The 16,146-nt window shown below is 35.2% G+C and overlaps 2 protein-coding genes across 2 annotated transcripts in view; one reads left to right on the top strand and one right to left on the bottom strand.

Annotated features, from left to right (window-relative positions):
• Positions 1-7,208, top strand: LOC106154380 (dolichyl pyrophosphate Man9GlcNAc2 alpha-1,3-glucosyltransferase). Its single transcript, XM_086999120.1, has 14 exons — positions 1-293; positions 963-1,047; positions 1,368-1,457; positions 2,356-2,444; positions 2,664-2,749; positions 2,981-3,045; positions 3,241-3,423; positions 3,851-3,986; positions 4,275-4,360; positions 4,676-4,760; positions 5,248-5,318; positions 5,552-5,620; positions 5,790-5,967; positions 6,649-7,208. Exons 1-14 carry the CDS (start codon positions 194-196, stop codon positions 6,874-6,876), a joined length of 1,551 nt encoding a protein of 516 aa, XP_086855246.1. The 5' UTR covers positions 1-193; the 3' UTR covers positions 6,877-7,208.
• LOC106154379 (uncharacterized) overlaps positions 6,967-16,146 on the bottom strand; it is a 13,816-nt gene continuing 4,636 nt past the window's right edge. The window contains exons 4-13 of the mRNA XM_086999116.1: positions 11,980-12,107; positions 10,859-11,696; positions 10,056-10,649; positions 9,728-9,844; positions 9,487-9,558; positions 9,073-9,286; positions 8,816-8,894; positions 8,358-8,451; positions 8,083-8,151; positions 6,967-7,680 (exon numbers count right to left, since the gene is read on the bottom strand). Of these exons, the coding sequence (XP_086855242.1) occupies positions 7,616-7,680; positions 8,083-8,151; positions 8,358-8,451; positions 8,816-8,894; positions 9,073-9,286; positions 9,487-9,558; positions 9,728-9,844; positions 10,056-10,649; positions 10,859-11,696; positions 11,980-12,107 (2,270 nt within the window). The 3' untranslated portion in view covers positions 6,967-7,615. The remainder of the gene's footprint in view (positions 7,681-8,082; positions 8,152-8,357; positions 8,452-8,815; positions 8,895-9,072; positions 9,287-9,486; positions 9,559-9,727; positions 9,845-10,055; positions 10,650-10,858; positions 11,697-11,979; positions 12,108-16,146) is intronic.

Genomic DNA, 16,146 nt, shown 5'->3' on the forward strand with positions numbered 1-16,146 from the left:
AGCAGTAAAGCGCTGTCGTTTTATTTCCTTGTAATCATGTTTGATTCCACTGCTTTTCTCTTGCATTTCGGCATAAAATCAAAAATATGGCGTGGAGAGTATAACATAGGCCCATGTGTACCTTAGCTGTAGGCTGATAAATGTTAACCGGCGTCAGGTTGTTGCACTGAATTATTTCAGTTTCAGCTGACACATGATGAGTTCACTATTAGATGGTCATTTAACAAAGATAGTGTTAGTTGTACTGGTTGCCACCGTCGTAAGATGGTGTGTTTCGCTGAACTCTCATTCAGGTAAGACATTCAAATGGGAGGCATATGATATTCTGCAGTTCCCGTTTACTGATTCTTGTGCTTCAACTTCATTGCTGGGCAATTTCTTCATTTTGAAACCTCCACTAAGCCCGTATATTGACCCTGACCTTTGCTGAGTATCTGTTCTGTATGCACCTACCGATAAAGCAATTCTTTCATTGTTGTTGGTGTGATAACTATAAAGCTACAGTGCATGCATACACTGTATCTGCCAACGCCAACTACAGGTATATATTGCTTATCCAGTGTGAGTGTTGAAGTTAAATTGTCAACAGTGTTGATGACAGGGGGGTAAAATGACATTACTCTATCATGATTGCCTCATGATTTTCTTCAAATTTCTTGTAAGACGGCAAGTTACAGAAATTGTTGACTCTTGTTGGAATTTTAAAATTCTGTGGAAAGTTTTAATGCGATTGAAACTTGCAGAGGTTATTTAGACTGGCAGGCTTTGGCGACAACTTTGAATTTAGTTTAACTGACGGTTAATAACAAACTAAAAAACCTAATACCTTAAGTTGTGTTATAGTTGAACTTTAAAATGGGACTACTTAAGCCTCCTCCATCCAGATCTAATATTGCACATTAAACCCCCCCAGTAATTATCTATGTTAATTATATACATTCAAGGTCTAATTTATTTTATAGGACAGGGGAAACCCCCAATGTTTGGTGATTATGAAGCCCAAAGACATTGGATGGAAATCACAGTTAATCTGCCTCCAAAGGAGTGGTAATGAAAAATCTGAACTCAAATTATATATGTGTACTTCATTTGTTCTAAAAATATAGAATTGGATAATAAGACCAGAATTCTGTCCATAAAATAGTTTTTACCATTCAATTGTCTTATTTCTACAGATATCTTTTTTCCATTATCTTTCATTTTTAAGGCAGTCACCCTGAGTGTATTGGAAAAGAAATTCCAGTGATAGTTTTGTGGTTTTTAAAGTATACAATCATATTTTTTGATAAGCTGAAATTCATTGTGTTCAGAAAATCTAGGTGTTTGCAGAATATCGAGCATACTTTTCTGAATTTACTGTTTTTTAGGTATTTCAACAGCAGTGCCAATGACTTACAGTACTGGGGCCTGGACTACCCTCCTCTAACAGCCTATCACAGCTGGTTGTGTGGAATAATGTAAGTATATCTACTCTATATGTATATGTAAACTAAGACACCCCCACCCCCACCCCCCTTACAGTACTGGGGCCTGGACTACCCTCCTCTTACAGCATATCACAGCTGGTTGTGTGGAATAATGTGAGTATATCTACTCTATATGTATATGTAAACTAAGACACCCCCCCCCCTTACAGTACTGGGGTCTGGACTACCCTCCTCTTACAGCATATCACAGCTGGTTGTGTGGAATGATGTGAGTATATCTACTCTATATGTAAACTAATCCACCCCCACCCCCACCCCCCTTACAGTACTGGGGTCTGGACTACCCTCCTCTTACAGCATATCACAGCTGGTTGTGTGGAATGATGTGAGTATATCTACTCTATATGTAAACTAATCCACCCCCACCCCCACCCCCCTTACAGTACTGGGGTCTGGACTACCCTCCTCTCACAGCATATAACAGCTGGTTGTGTGGAATGATGTGAGTATATCTACTCTATATGTATATGTAAACTAATCCACCCCCACCCCCACCCCCCCTTACAGTACTGGGGTCTGGACTACCCTCCTCTTACAGCATATCACAGCTGGTTGTGTGGAATAATGTGAGTATATCTACTCTATATGTAAACTAATCCCCCCCCCCCCCTTACAGTACTGGGGTCTGGACTACCCTCCTCTTACAGCATATCACAGCTGGTTGTGTGGAATGATGTGAGATGTGATTTGCAGGCAATTTATAAGAAAGTAGAAAAAATGTAGTTTCAATAAGAAATAGTAGAAATAAAAATGCTTACAATGAAGTTTTTGAAGTATTAACATAATAACTCTTATTTGAATCTCACACAGAGATATCCAGTTATTTTCAGGACAGTGGATGTCTGTAATAATATCTCTTTTCTATCAGAGCCAAGTTCATCAACCCAGAGTGGGTGGCACTATACACATCAAGAGGAGTAGATAACCCTTCACACAAGTTGTTCATGAGATCTACAGGTGATGTATTGTTCTCTCCTAGGGGAGGGCTGCTCCCATTTATAGTCAATTCAATTTTAATGTTTGATAAAAAAGGCAATTTACTATGCGAGTCATCATAATCAAGCTGGTTTGTCCCGAGTTTTTTTTTAAGTAAAAAAACTTATTATTGTTAAATAGCGTGTTGTTACCTTTTATTGTGTTAATACATTTCTTGATATATTTTTCTCTCTATTTTAGTGCTGATGGCAGATTTTTTGGTATTCTTTCCAGCAGTGTTTGCTTACTTCCTGTACACAGATAAATTAAAATTTGACAAAGATAGGGTAGGTTGGATTAATTTTAAGTTTGGACAGGAGTAATGATGTAGGATTAAAATTCACTAACAACTTCTACATCTGTATGACAGAAAATGAGTGAAGTATTAAAAAGACAGAAGCTTTTATTTAAAAATATTCATCCTAAAACATTTGTGAAAATTGTTTCCTCAGGAGACAATAGATGATGTATGTCCTTTTTTCCATCAGATAAATTTTCATTTATTCTCAATTTTCCAGACTATTGCAATTCTCTGCTGTTTTCTCTATCCTGGAGTAATCCTTATTGATCATGGACACTTTCAGTATCCTTTTTCTGTGAATATTTGGTTGATTGATTGATTGATTGATTGATAATAAGCACTTCTGGTATCTCTTTTTGATTATTGAATATATTGATCCAGTACATAGAATTACATGTATGTAATGATTATACCAGTAACTTAAAAACAGACTGCACAATATTTCACATACAGTAAATATGCCTTAACTTCTTAAAGGTATAATGGGATTAGTTTAGGGTTGACTGTCCTAGCAGTGGTATTTTTGTCCACTGATCATGATCTCCTGGGCTCAATGGCATTCTCTCTGGCACTGAACTACAAACAAATGGAGCTGTACCATGCCATGCCGTTCTTCTGTTATCTACTGGGGAAGTGTTTAACTGCTGAGAAGGAAAACTGGTATGGAGTTTTTTATAGATGGTTTGAATTTATTTATTTATTCATTAATGTTTTTAACTCAGAATTGTTTTTAACTTTATTATTAATGCTTGGAGAATACATTACATTCTGTTTTCTCTTTGCTTCCTAATAATCTTTTAATTTGGTTTTAGTAGACAAAAAAAGTTTTTTAACATCAAATACTGGACTTCAAATTTTGTTTAGTTAATGACACTGCGTCTCCCTCAGAGACTTAGGTGATCTGAGACCACAGATGAACTATTCTCAGTCTTGTTACGTAAAAGCTGTTGTCTGCTAGGCAATAATTAGTGATACATCTAAAGTTATTTTATATGAAATAAAACTGGATGGCTAATTACATACATTACTAGTACATGGTGGTGTTTTTTAGCATATGTTTTCTATCCATATGTCTGTTTTGTTTTAGGTTTTTCAAACTAGCCAAGATTGGTATAGTAGTAATTTCCACCTTCATCCTCTGTTGGCTGCCATTTTTGACAAGTGCAGACTCAGCCCTGCAAGTTCTACATCGCCTCTTTCCATTTGCTAGAGGTCTCTATGAGGTCAGTAAAAGCCAGAAACAGGTACAGGATTTTAAGTCTTTCTGTTTCTAAGTAGCATTGTATGGAAGACTTTTATTTGCAAACTTTTTCAGGTTTTTTGACAATCCAGTGAGAACAGGATAAATCTGAAATATTTGCCGTTTTCAAAGCCGTTTTCATTAAAATAGAAATTGGTGCAGGGAATCTCCGCTTCCATTGTGTTCTTATATTCAGACTTTCTTTTCTTGGTCAACTTCATCAGTTTTTACAAGTTTTTATGAAAAAAAATGAAAATATTAACATTTTTAGGACAAGGTGTCAAATTTCTGGTGTACCCTGTCTCTGGTGGTAAAGCTGAGACAGATAATGTCACGTGAGGACCTGGTGGTCCTATGGTAAGGTGCAGTTAAAAGGATGAACAAGTTCATATTAAGTTTTTTTATATTTTTTCAAATCTGTAATGGATTTTTAGTTAATTGGCATGTTTTAATTTCATTTCACTTAATGTATTTTGCAGTGTTCTTACATTTGGTAAATGAAATAGATTCCAGTAATAGCACAACTTAACTGGGTTTACCTCTTAGTCACAATGGGAGATTTTTGTAAGTTACATCAACATTCATGGACTTTGTTAACATAAAGTAACACCAGACAAGATCTGAGGTCTGAGTTTTGAATTAATTACAAGTGCAGAAGTTTTTTCTTTCCAGTGGCGGAACAACGTTGGCAGCTCTCCTTCCCTCCTCCATAAATCTGTTACGTAATCCAACTATAGACAGGTTTAAGCTGGCTTTGGTAAGTGAAAGCTAGACATTCAGTTCTTTTTGAAACTTGAGATTAACACAATTTCACAAGATATTGACCCAAGCAGTAATCATGTTGCACATTCATGTTGTATTGACAGACAATTAAGATGAGTACCTCTTCTATCCTTGTCCTGAAGTTCCTTGTACGTTGAGTTAATCCAGGAATGTAGAGCAAACAAGGCAAATATTTTTTATCCCTGCCCGCCCTTGATTTCAATATTTCCTTATGAAATTTCATGAGGTTGAATGGCAGAGAAAATGAACCATGATTGATTTAGAACTAAACTCATTTAGAAATGTTAAAAAACCCAATGATCTGAAATTTTAATAAGGAGGATGTTATCCTACTTAAGGATACCTTACATCAACTTGTTCAATTGTACAGTTCTAAAAAAACTAGAGTGACATATGATTAATGGAATTTATCTTTTGTTTGTATCCTAATCTATAATACAAGACATGCTTTTAAATTTCAGGTAAATTCCTCAATGGTGTTTTTCCTGTTTTCATTCCAAGTTCATGAAAAATCCATTTTGATAGCAGCAATGTAAGTCACCTTATTCATTTGAAAGATTTTAAGATTGTCCATGTTTTACACTCTGTATAAGATGGGGAGATTTAGGCTGATTTTCATAATGTTTATAAATATTTTGTGTTTCAAAAGCAGTCTTGTTTAAAAATGTAAATCACCAGTTATAGGTAAGACCAGACACACCAGTAAGTCTGTGCACAACTAGCACATTTTTTAGGTGTCTCGTACAATTTTACTTTATATTTCAGACCAGTGTGTCTATTACTCCATGAGAGACCATTTCCCTGCTTTTGGTTCCTGCTCATTTCAACATTTAGGTAAGTACCACCATCTTTTAATTTTTTCTTTTCACATTTGAAAATATTTTACAATGTATGTAATTGCTTTTCAGAATAAAAAGGTATGTCCGATTTAATTTTTTTTCTTTTTGACTGAATTTCACTTTATCTGATATTTCCACTTTAGAATCTACTCCCATTATTTCAGCATGTTTCCACTGTTGGTGATGGACGGTCTGGTGGTTGCAACCATAGCAACAGGTTTGTTATACTTCACCATAGCAACCAGCAACCTGGACTTTGGACCCTATACCTCGTACTTTCCTGGTAACAGAATTTCAGTTCCACAGGAAAGGAATGATGTGAGGTTACTCATAGCAACAATGGTAAGGTTTCCTCATTTACTGCTATAAATTATTCTAAGGCACATTCATCATCTGGAATGTGTGTGTGTGTGTTTGGGGGGGGGGGGGGGGGAGGCGAAAAGCAATCCTTTTAATATCAGGGTTGACAAAGTAGGTGATATGCAATGGGCTCTGCCTACATTAGACACTTGGGGAATGAACGTTTGTTTGAAGAACTTTTATATTCCAGTTTGGCAATATTTGTTCGTTTCAGCAAATACCAAAGAAAAAATTCATTGCACAAGATTTATATTAAGAGATAAAGGAGTTGTAAGGTGACAAAATAAAGTACTCCACTGTTGTTCATAATTTAAAGAGATCCTAGAGGAATTTTCAAGCCAAATGCAGTTTTCCTTTAAAAAGTTTTCTCCTACTTATGGCATGGCTCAAATTAACTTGTGCACTTGAATGGAGGTTTTTATACCATTTCTAATTAAGGTCTAACCCAATCATGATTCATTTTCTCTGCCATTCAGCTTCATGAAATTTCTTTAAAATGTTGAAATCAAGTACTTTAATTTTAATGGGGAGTATCATTTTTAAATTTGAAAAGAAAAGTAGCTTTGCAGAATACTTACACATGCCATTTGCAGTTGGTACACTTTCAAATGTCCGTAGGATTTCTTTAATTGGCAATTAATCATAATACATTTTTCTTTCCAGTTTTGGTTATCTCTGTTGGGAAGTGTAGTATTAGCAGTGGCCAGTTTAACGCTGACTCCACCCAAAAAATTACCAGACTTGTTTCCAGTCCTGATCTCAGCATATTCCTGCTGCCATTTTGTACTATTTACGCTATATTTTCACTGGTGGCAGTTTACATGCAGCAGCAGTGAGACTATGCCTAAACACAGGGTCAGTGCAAGAAATGAAAAGAAGAAAAGGACATGAATTCTTCAGATCTGCAGGGATTATAGAACCAGTTCAAAAAATAAATATGGGAAAAAAGGACAACTTTACCATGTCTGCAGGGATAAATAATAATGTCCTCATTATTTTATTGATTACACCATATGTACGTAACGTGTGGTAAATTGCCTACTGTACTTGCTTGTATTGGTTTCTCCCATTTGGTAGTTACATGTCATTTGAAAATAAATATTTGTATTGGAATTAAAATATTATTTAGTTTAAATATTGGCATAATTATGGCATTTATACTAATGCCTTTCATATACATGTATACTCGGTGGAGTATGGGCAATAAAGATATTCTAAGAAAGGTTAAGTGAGTTTCATAATTTCTGTTTAGCACAGGGTGCAAATGTGCTGGCAAATATACAGACATTTTTTATCTGTTAAAAGTTAAAATAAAAAGAAAAGAATACTTTAAATTTTACCAACAGTTAAAGGGCCAAGCTCCAGCACCTTCAGGTTAAACAGATTTAGATTAGGATTTTGATGATGATGGAAGTACTTCATTACATTAGACAAATTTTAATATCATGTCCCATTAGATAATTAAAAAAAAACATTTTGAAAAATCTACAATACATGTAGTAACTGCTCCAAATATCTCATTAAATAATCTTCATACATTCTATTTCTTAACAAGAGTTCCTAAATAAAATATGCAATCCTCTCTCCAGTTGGGTTCCTTACATCCAAGTGTTCCAAAGGGCAGGTGTTATTAAAAGAGTTTGTTTATTATTTCTTCATGAGGCAGGGGCACCAACTTCCTTGTCTGTGTCTTCTCTGTAGTCAAAAAAATATTCTATAAAAGTCCTATATCAGTGTAGTACTGTACCAGTAAGTAGTTGGTGCAAAATTAAATATGTTCAACTTAAAACCATTAGGATCAGTCAATATATCAATATACATATGTATATATAGACAGATAGATAGATAGATTAGCCAGCAATCTAAAAAGGGGGGTTCTTTTTCTGAAAAAGTGGACCTTTTCCCATAAAAACATAGATCAAATTTTACCCTGAGTGGACCTTTCCCAGCAAAAGGGCCGGTTCTTTCGAACCTCCCGAACCCCCCCTGGCTACAGGCCTGTAGATAGTAGTATATTGGCATGTCTAAACTGAACAATCATAAGGACTCAAGGACTCTTCCCCTATGAGGTTAAGTTGGTTTCAAATAGTGATTTACCTTGGCTACCCGAGGGATTCGAATCGTCATCTTTTTCTTTTTTTGACAGTTGCCTCAGTATTTGACCAGCTGAAAAATTGAAATGCAATATTTCCAGATTATGTAAGAATGTGAATATATAAATATACAATCATTTTTAGCATTTGTTTAGTATTTACTTTTTAATCTGATACCTATTACTTCATTACATTTCATTTATTAATAATTTAACTTTGTTTTTTTTAAGAAGTTAATAACTTGGGAACAAGAACACTTGCTTGCTTTTGCTTGCATACCAAGAAAATTAGTTCTGCTAAGTTCTGTCTTGATAATAGCCTCGTCAGATAGAGAGGCAAGCCGAGATGCCTGTTGAAGCACACTGCAAAGAACCTGAAATATTCAAAGCAGAGTTTATGAATCCCTATTAAATATCTCTACAGACTGTTATATAAACAAAGGCAGATCCAGTTTTTCTTTCTGACAGTCTTGTAAATTATTTTTGTTGATGTATCCTCTATTTTTGACCGTCTTCCAACAGAAAAAATAGATACCCGTCAGTGTAAACTTGAAAATCTGACCATCTTCCGGAAGACCCAAAAGATGGCCTCAATCCTCCCCTGATAAACCTCAGCACATCCTAGCTAAGCTGAAGATGATACTATAGTTTTTTCCAACCAATGAAATAACCGAGAACTGTAAAATTTTCTCGAGTTCTTGTCTGCATTAATTCCATGCAAAATGCATGTTGGATTACCTTTTTGTCGTTGAGCAAAGCCTTCTTCTTGGCCAACTTTCTTTTCAAAGCCAAAACCTCATTTCTTGTACGTGAATACCTGGTATGATAAAGTACATGAATTTAGTCTAAGATTTAAGTAAAAATTTGAGAAGACGGTTTAATTCATCAGTCTTGGATAAAATAACTCTCTAACAAACAAAATGTAACTTTATTTTTCTAGTTACTGTAGTAGAATACATTTCACACAAGAAAGAAGGGATTTCTGTGACACTTACCTTTCTGACAGAGAGGCTCCTTCAAAGTTTCCTCTTGAGTCTATCTCCAGTTCTGCAGGTAAATTATCAACATCTTTTATTCCCAAATGCTTGGCACTTGTCAAACTTATTTTACTGGCGGACTTTGAGCGCAGTTGATCCAGTTTATAAAGAACCTGCCTCTGAGCAAAGCGGTGGAATTTTTTCTGTGCATTTTCATTTAAATGTCGATTCACTGGAAGACAAATTCATGTTTCATTAGTCTAGGTGGGTCATTTGAAATAAAAATACTCATCTAAACAAGTTTTCTGAACCTAACTTAAGCAGATTAAAAAGCATCTTATAATGGGGAAAAACTGCTACTGAAAAAAACATTAATTATATTATGGGTGGACAATTACTAAAACATTCCCACAATAAACTTTCAATACTCACATTTGTTGAAACCTGTCTGCACCACAACATTTTTCTTGTAATTCCGAGATTTGTTAAAAGAGGTTGAAGCTCCTGTGGCACAAAAAAATAAATACATCATTGTACAGATGGTAAAGAAGGAAAGAGTAATATGAGGGACATTATCTACTATTTTGAATCAATTTCATAAGAAACTACACTGGTGTAAAATTAGAATTTGGAAGTTTTTTTTTCCTTTACGATACAGAAATGTAGATTTTACCAGCAGCGTTAAGGATCCCAATGGCTTCATTCAGCGTGAAAGGTGCAGATAAAAGATGAACATGTTGTCTTATAAAGTCATGGTCCTTCATGTGTGTAGAAACTGGAGCATCGGAATCTGAAAATAGCAAAGCATTAAAATAACACCAATTTGTATTTCTTTTCAATATGATTAGATGAACTATTACAAAGTCAACTTTAAAAAAAAAAATACCACAATGTATTCCTCATAAAAAAATGCCTTGAATCTATTTCAAATTTAAAAGGAAATTCCATTATCAGGAATTAAAAAAAATATATAGACCAGACTTCTTCAAGTTTGTATTTACCAGATATTTCACTTGCAGTTATTTTTTCATCTTCTGTCACTTCTTTCTCTGTAGCCACTTCTCCACTTCCTCTCTTGTCCACTGACTGCGTAGACGTTTGCTGTCCCGTCCCCGACTCTCTCCTCTCCTGACCACCAGTTACAGGACCATCCTCCTTCCTTCCTGAACTTTCCAAGCTTTTACCATGATCTGAATGTTCCCCAACACCTAGTTTTCTTTTCTTAGAAGATGAAACTTGCTCTTCTTCGTCTTCCTCCACATCCTCATCCCTAACATTTCCAGACCTCTGATTTTTTACAAGTGATCTCTCCCTTTTCTTCTTCCCAGCAGTTTTTGCACTTGTGTCTTTACGCACACTTCCAGATAATACTGGCTCTTGCTGGTAAACTCTTGTCACAGAGAACACAGACCTATTTGCAGTTGTTACTGCTGTATCAGTGCTCTTGGGAGTAGTTACATTTGAGTGGTTCTTTTCACTATCTGGTGTAGTGTCAGTTCTCTTAGATGTTGTGTTTTCAGAGGATCTTCTTTCCTCTGAAGTGACAGGTTCATCAGGCAGGGTTGGTTCACTAACATGACTGCCTGTGTCTGACTCTTCAGGAAAAAAAATTAATACAATATTAAAACCATTCTGTAAAGCAACAATGGTACAATGTAGCTTAGTCAAAATAATCCATGTATAACTTTTTAATTTTTAGATGTACTTTGACTGGACAACATACTAGTCAATACACATTTTTAATTGAGTAAAATCTTAACAGGGAACAATCAACTGAATCAACCTGCTCTCATAGGTTTCTTACCATCTTCACTTGCTTCTTTTTCAACCTGGTCTAAGTCTTCACCACCTTGTTCCTCCAGTGATGCTTCCTGGGGAGGCTCCTCTGTGACCTCCTTCGTCCTTGACCTAGTGACCTCCAGTGACGCATCCTGGGGATGCTCCTCTATGACCCCTTCTGTCCTTGACCTAGTGACTTCCAGTGACACATTCTGGGGAGGCTCCTCTGTGACATCCGCTGTCCTTGACCTTGTGACCTGGTGTGAGTTAGATGACCTTGAGGGTCTCCTAGAGACTTCCTCAGACTCTGCTCTTGCCATTTCCTGTGAGCCATCCTGCTCATCTTCTGATGAACTGGAAATTACAGGTCTCTTGTCAGTCTTGTCTCTTGCTGATACTTTGCGGTGTCTTTGTACCACTTTTGCAGAGTCTGTCAAAGGTGGTGACGGTTTTTCTGATGACTGTGTTGATGGAGTCCCTTGAGGAGTTTCCATCAATGACTCACCTCTCCCACTACTTACTGACTGTCGTAAGTCAGGTTGATGTCTGTCAGTCTCTTTTTCCCTATTTTCTTCCTCGTCATTATGTTCTGAATCATCTTCTGACTCAGATTCACTGGCATTTTTGCTTGTCTTTTTCACAGAGTGGCTAGCCTGTCTCTTTTCTTCCTTTTGTAATTCTTTTCTGGAAGTGTTTGTCTTTGAAGAACTTGGCCTTCTGCTTTGCATTGTATCAGTTTCCATAGGGCCGGTCTCTGGTGCTCCCCTAGTATCTGGGTCACTTTGCTCTTCATTACTTTCACTGGCCCTAGACCTTGTTGATAGTCTACGAGAGGTAGCCCTTGATTCTTTCTGGGCAGAGGCCTAATATATAAATGTATAGAAAAAAACATTTGTGGAAATGATGCACTATAAGGTCAAAAATAAATACAAATCATTCTTTTTCCTTTAAATAGTTTTTTAATGAAAATACAAAGTTACCATATATAAAACAGCAGTAATTTGATAAAATGTTAATTCCATTATTTCTGATGTGAGTAACACAAGCATTAAAATATGAAAATAAATTGGCCTCAAATACTTTTTTCCACCAGACACACTCATTTTCACCCTGAATCAATCCTTATTTCATGGTGCCAGTACTCACCCTATTTTTCCTGTTGTCTCCAGTATTTCCTTGGCTCTTTTTCCCAGTATTAGATCCAGTTGGTCGTCTTCCTCTTGTCCTTACATCTGGTGAGGACTCAGAGCCTCCTGTCTGCTGTCCCCTGGTGCCTTACAAAGATAAATAAATAAATAAATAAATAAATAAATAAATAAATAAATAACATACTAGTATGCTCCTGTCGTCCCTCTGTTCCTTACACAAATATAGATAAGTAATAAGTAAATACATTAAATATGCTTCTGTTGACCCTCTGTGCCTTACAAACATAAATTAATAAAGTAATATATGCTTCTTTTCTCCCTTTCTGCCTTAAAAATACAGATAAACAAAAAAATTAATAACATATGCACTAGAATTGACCACTGGTGAGTTCTTAACCTACACCATGTTAACATAACTTATGCTTTCACTCAACCTGTCGAGATATTTTTTTCTTCAATATATTACACTTCACTTCCAGTTAAAACATACTCTCTGATACTAAAATCATGCTGAAAAATAATTCACAATTCTGTCACCAGACAAATGGACTGATTAATTCTCATGAAAATACAATTTCTATAAAACAGACATGAGCCTAGGCTTAAAAAAAAACCCTCTGAACATTTATCATGGGACCCAACACCTAACCTTGACAAATCTAAGGAACCATCAGAACTGAATTAAAAAACGTGGAATTCTGCTTTTCTGCATGTCTAATACAAGAAACATTTTAAACTAAATTGTTGAAAACTGTGTCACCAAACATCAACTGATTCATTCTTGTTTAAATATGTAATTTCTATACATATTTAACCTAAGTGAAGAAAGCCTGTTCTGGCGTAGCTTTAACACTCACCAATTTAGCCAAATCCTAAACAAAAACAAAAAAGTGGTTGATTTGACTTGTTTTAGTCAAATTAAAACCATTCTGAGAGAAAAAAGTGTTGAAAAAGTAGTGATTTAGCTAAGAGAAACAAGGCAGCAAAGCTGTCAAATGTACAGACAAAAAGCAGACAATAACAATGCACAAAACAGGCTACTGTCAATTCTGATGCAAAAGTACATTATGCTTAACTGCAAATTCAACATCAAATTTTAATTATGCTCAACAGGTAATACCAATGTAAGTGAAATGTGTAACAAGCGTAAGGCTTCAGGCCCATGGGAGTTTAAGTTCACACTTTGAAAATGCCAGAATGAGAAAAATGAAAATTTCACATAAAACTGCTTAAATTCAATAATAAATGATAACCCATTTGAGCTGGCTTTCTAATTTGAACTGCATGCCAATCCTACAAATCATACTTGTAAGTTGAAAATAATAATAAGTAACATAGTTTTCTTTTCATAATGTTTGTAGTAGCAGTGCAAAAAGATTTTTGTCAATTTTGATGTAACATTACATAATAAATTACAGAATAATTATCACCAATTTTTGATTATTGACTATAAATAGCATGGACATGTAGAAAATTTGATTACCATTTGGCTTCATGTCCATGGGAGCTTCGAGTCCCACAATGAATATGCCAACATGATAAAAATGAATATTTCACTAAAATGTATAACTTCCAGAAAAAGAAGCCAATTAGACTGCTTTTCCAACTCAGGCTGCATTTTAGTCCTTTGTTTCTTTTTTGAAAGTTTGACAATCATAAGTAACATGGTTTTCCCATAATGGTCATCATGGCAGCAGCACCCAAAATTGTGTTTTCTTCTATTTTAATGCAATATTACATAATGCTTAACAGCATAATGACCATCAGTTTTTAATAATAAAAGATCCGTATCGTGGATTTTCAGAAAATGTGATTAGCATGGGTCTTCAAGCTCGTGGAGGTTCTAAGTCACACCTTGAAAATGCCAATATGTGAAAAATTAAATTTTCACAAAAAACTGATTAACTGCCAAAAAAATTTACCAAATAGTCTGCATTGCCCAATGAAGCTTTATTTAAGTCCCATGTTTCTTCCTGTAAGTTTGAGAACAGTAAGTGACATGGTTTTCCTTAAATGGTCATCATGGGAGCATTGTCCAAAATAGGGGTGTCTTCAAATTTTGATGCACTATTACATAATGTTTAACAGGATAATTACCATCAATTTTTAATAATAAAATATTAGTATCATGGATATTCAGAAAATGTTCCTAGCAAAGGTCTTCAGGCCAAACGAACTTCAAAGTCACACCTTGAAAATGCCAAAATGTAGACAAGATAGCACTGTCCTGAAATGTGTTTTTTTCCATTTTTAACAATTTTTAACATATAACAAAATTAACAATTTACTGCCATTTATATATGATCAACTAAGAAAATTGATGAGATGGGAAAAATATCAATAGAACAGTGTTTAATGTCCAATTTCCTCCATTCTGAGTTTCTGAACATAGTCAATGAATGAATCTGACAAACTGCAATGATATGAGTTTATTTCCATTTTTGAAACACTATTATACAATACATGATAACAAGTTTACCATCATTTTTACATAATCAACTAACAATGTTGTAAAGATGCAGGAAATGTCAAACAAACACTTTTACGAATCTTATTAGTTAAATAATGAGACTGTTAACATGCCTAAGAATTGAATCTGAGGAAATGTGAAAAAACAGCATAACTTATTAAATAATGGCCCGATTATGCTGATTTTCGAACTTGACCTACGTTTTAGTAAGATTGATTACCACTGTGAGTTTCATGACAACAGGTCTATCGGTTTTCCTTGAAATGTGTTAACAGTGTTGCACATATGCTGAAAAGTGAAAAAAACAGCATAACTACTAAAATAGTGGCCCGATCATGCCGATTTTCGAACTTGACCTGCGTTTTAGTAAGATTGATTACCCCTATGAGTTTCATGACAACAGGTCTATCGGTTTTTATTGAAATGTGTTAACGATGTTGCATATATGCTGAAAAGTGAAAAAAAAGCATAACTTCTACAATAATGGCCCGATCATGCTTATTTTCGAACTTGACCTGCATTTTATGAATACTCATCAGCTCTGTAAATATAAAGCCAAAAAGTAAAACTGTCTTCCACTTATGGTGTTAATGCTGAAAGTGCACGGCAACAGTGACGGCGACATGATCGACGACGGCGACGACAAGCGCAGGTGATGGCAATATGTACATACATATCTGTGTCTGTACATAATAAATTATATGTATCATGGATTTTCAGAAAATGTGACTAGTATGGGTCTTCAAGCCCGTGGAGGTTCTTAGTCACACCTTGAAAATGCCAATATGTGAAAAATTAAATTTTCACAAAAAACTGATTAACTGCCAAAAAAATTTACCAAATAGTCTGTATTGCCCACTGAAGCTTTATTTAAGTCCCATGTTTCTTCCTGTAAGTTTGAGAACAGTAAGTGACATGGTTTTCCTTAAATGGTCATCATGAGAGCAGTGTCCAAAATAGGGGTGTCTTCAAATTTTGATGCACTATTACATAATGTTTAACAGGATAATTACCATCAATTTTTAACTAGAGGATCAGAGAGGCGATACCGCCTCCGAATATTGTACCACCAGCTGGAGCAAGCGCATTCGTATAGACCCCCACATATACAAAATAAGGAACACAGCCACCAGTCTTGTGCTTGCCAAGCTGTAAAAATTCAGTCAACAAGAATTTTCAAAATATGCAAAAAATATATATATAACTAAAAATGGTACAATCAAAGTTAAGTTCATCGTAAGGTAGGTCAAAGGTCAATTCCAAGGTCACAGTAAATTGCCAGTATATGTCTTCCTATTCAACTTCAATAGTAACTATGGGCCTATCTCTGCCAGGTTTGGAGTTAAAAGAAAAAGAAATTAGCAGAGTTCAGTTCATGATAATAAGTAGGTCAAAGGTCAATTTCAAGGTCACACTTAGATTGCCAGTATATGACTTCCTATTCACGTTCAATAGTAACTATGGACCTATGGACCTATCTCTGCCAGTTTTGGAGATAAAGGAGAAGCAAAATATGCAAAGTTCAGTTCATGGTAAAAAGTAGGTCAAAGTCAATTTTAAGGTCACTTTTAGATTGCCAGTATATGACTTCCTATTCAACTTCAATAGAGACTATGGACCTATCTCTGCCAGTTTTGGAGATAAAAGGGAAGCAAAATTTGCAAAGTTCAGTTCATGGTGAAAAGTAGGTCAAAG

Source organism: Lingula anatina, chromosome 1, assembly GCF_051362555.1.
Source record: "Lingula anatina isolate TDL-2025a chromosome 1, LinAna3.0, whole genome shotgun sequence".
NCBI classification, from domain to species: domain Eukaryota; kingdom Metazoa; phylum Brachiopoda; class Lingulata; order Lingulida; family Lingulidae; genus Lingula; species Lingula anatina.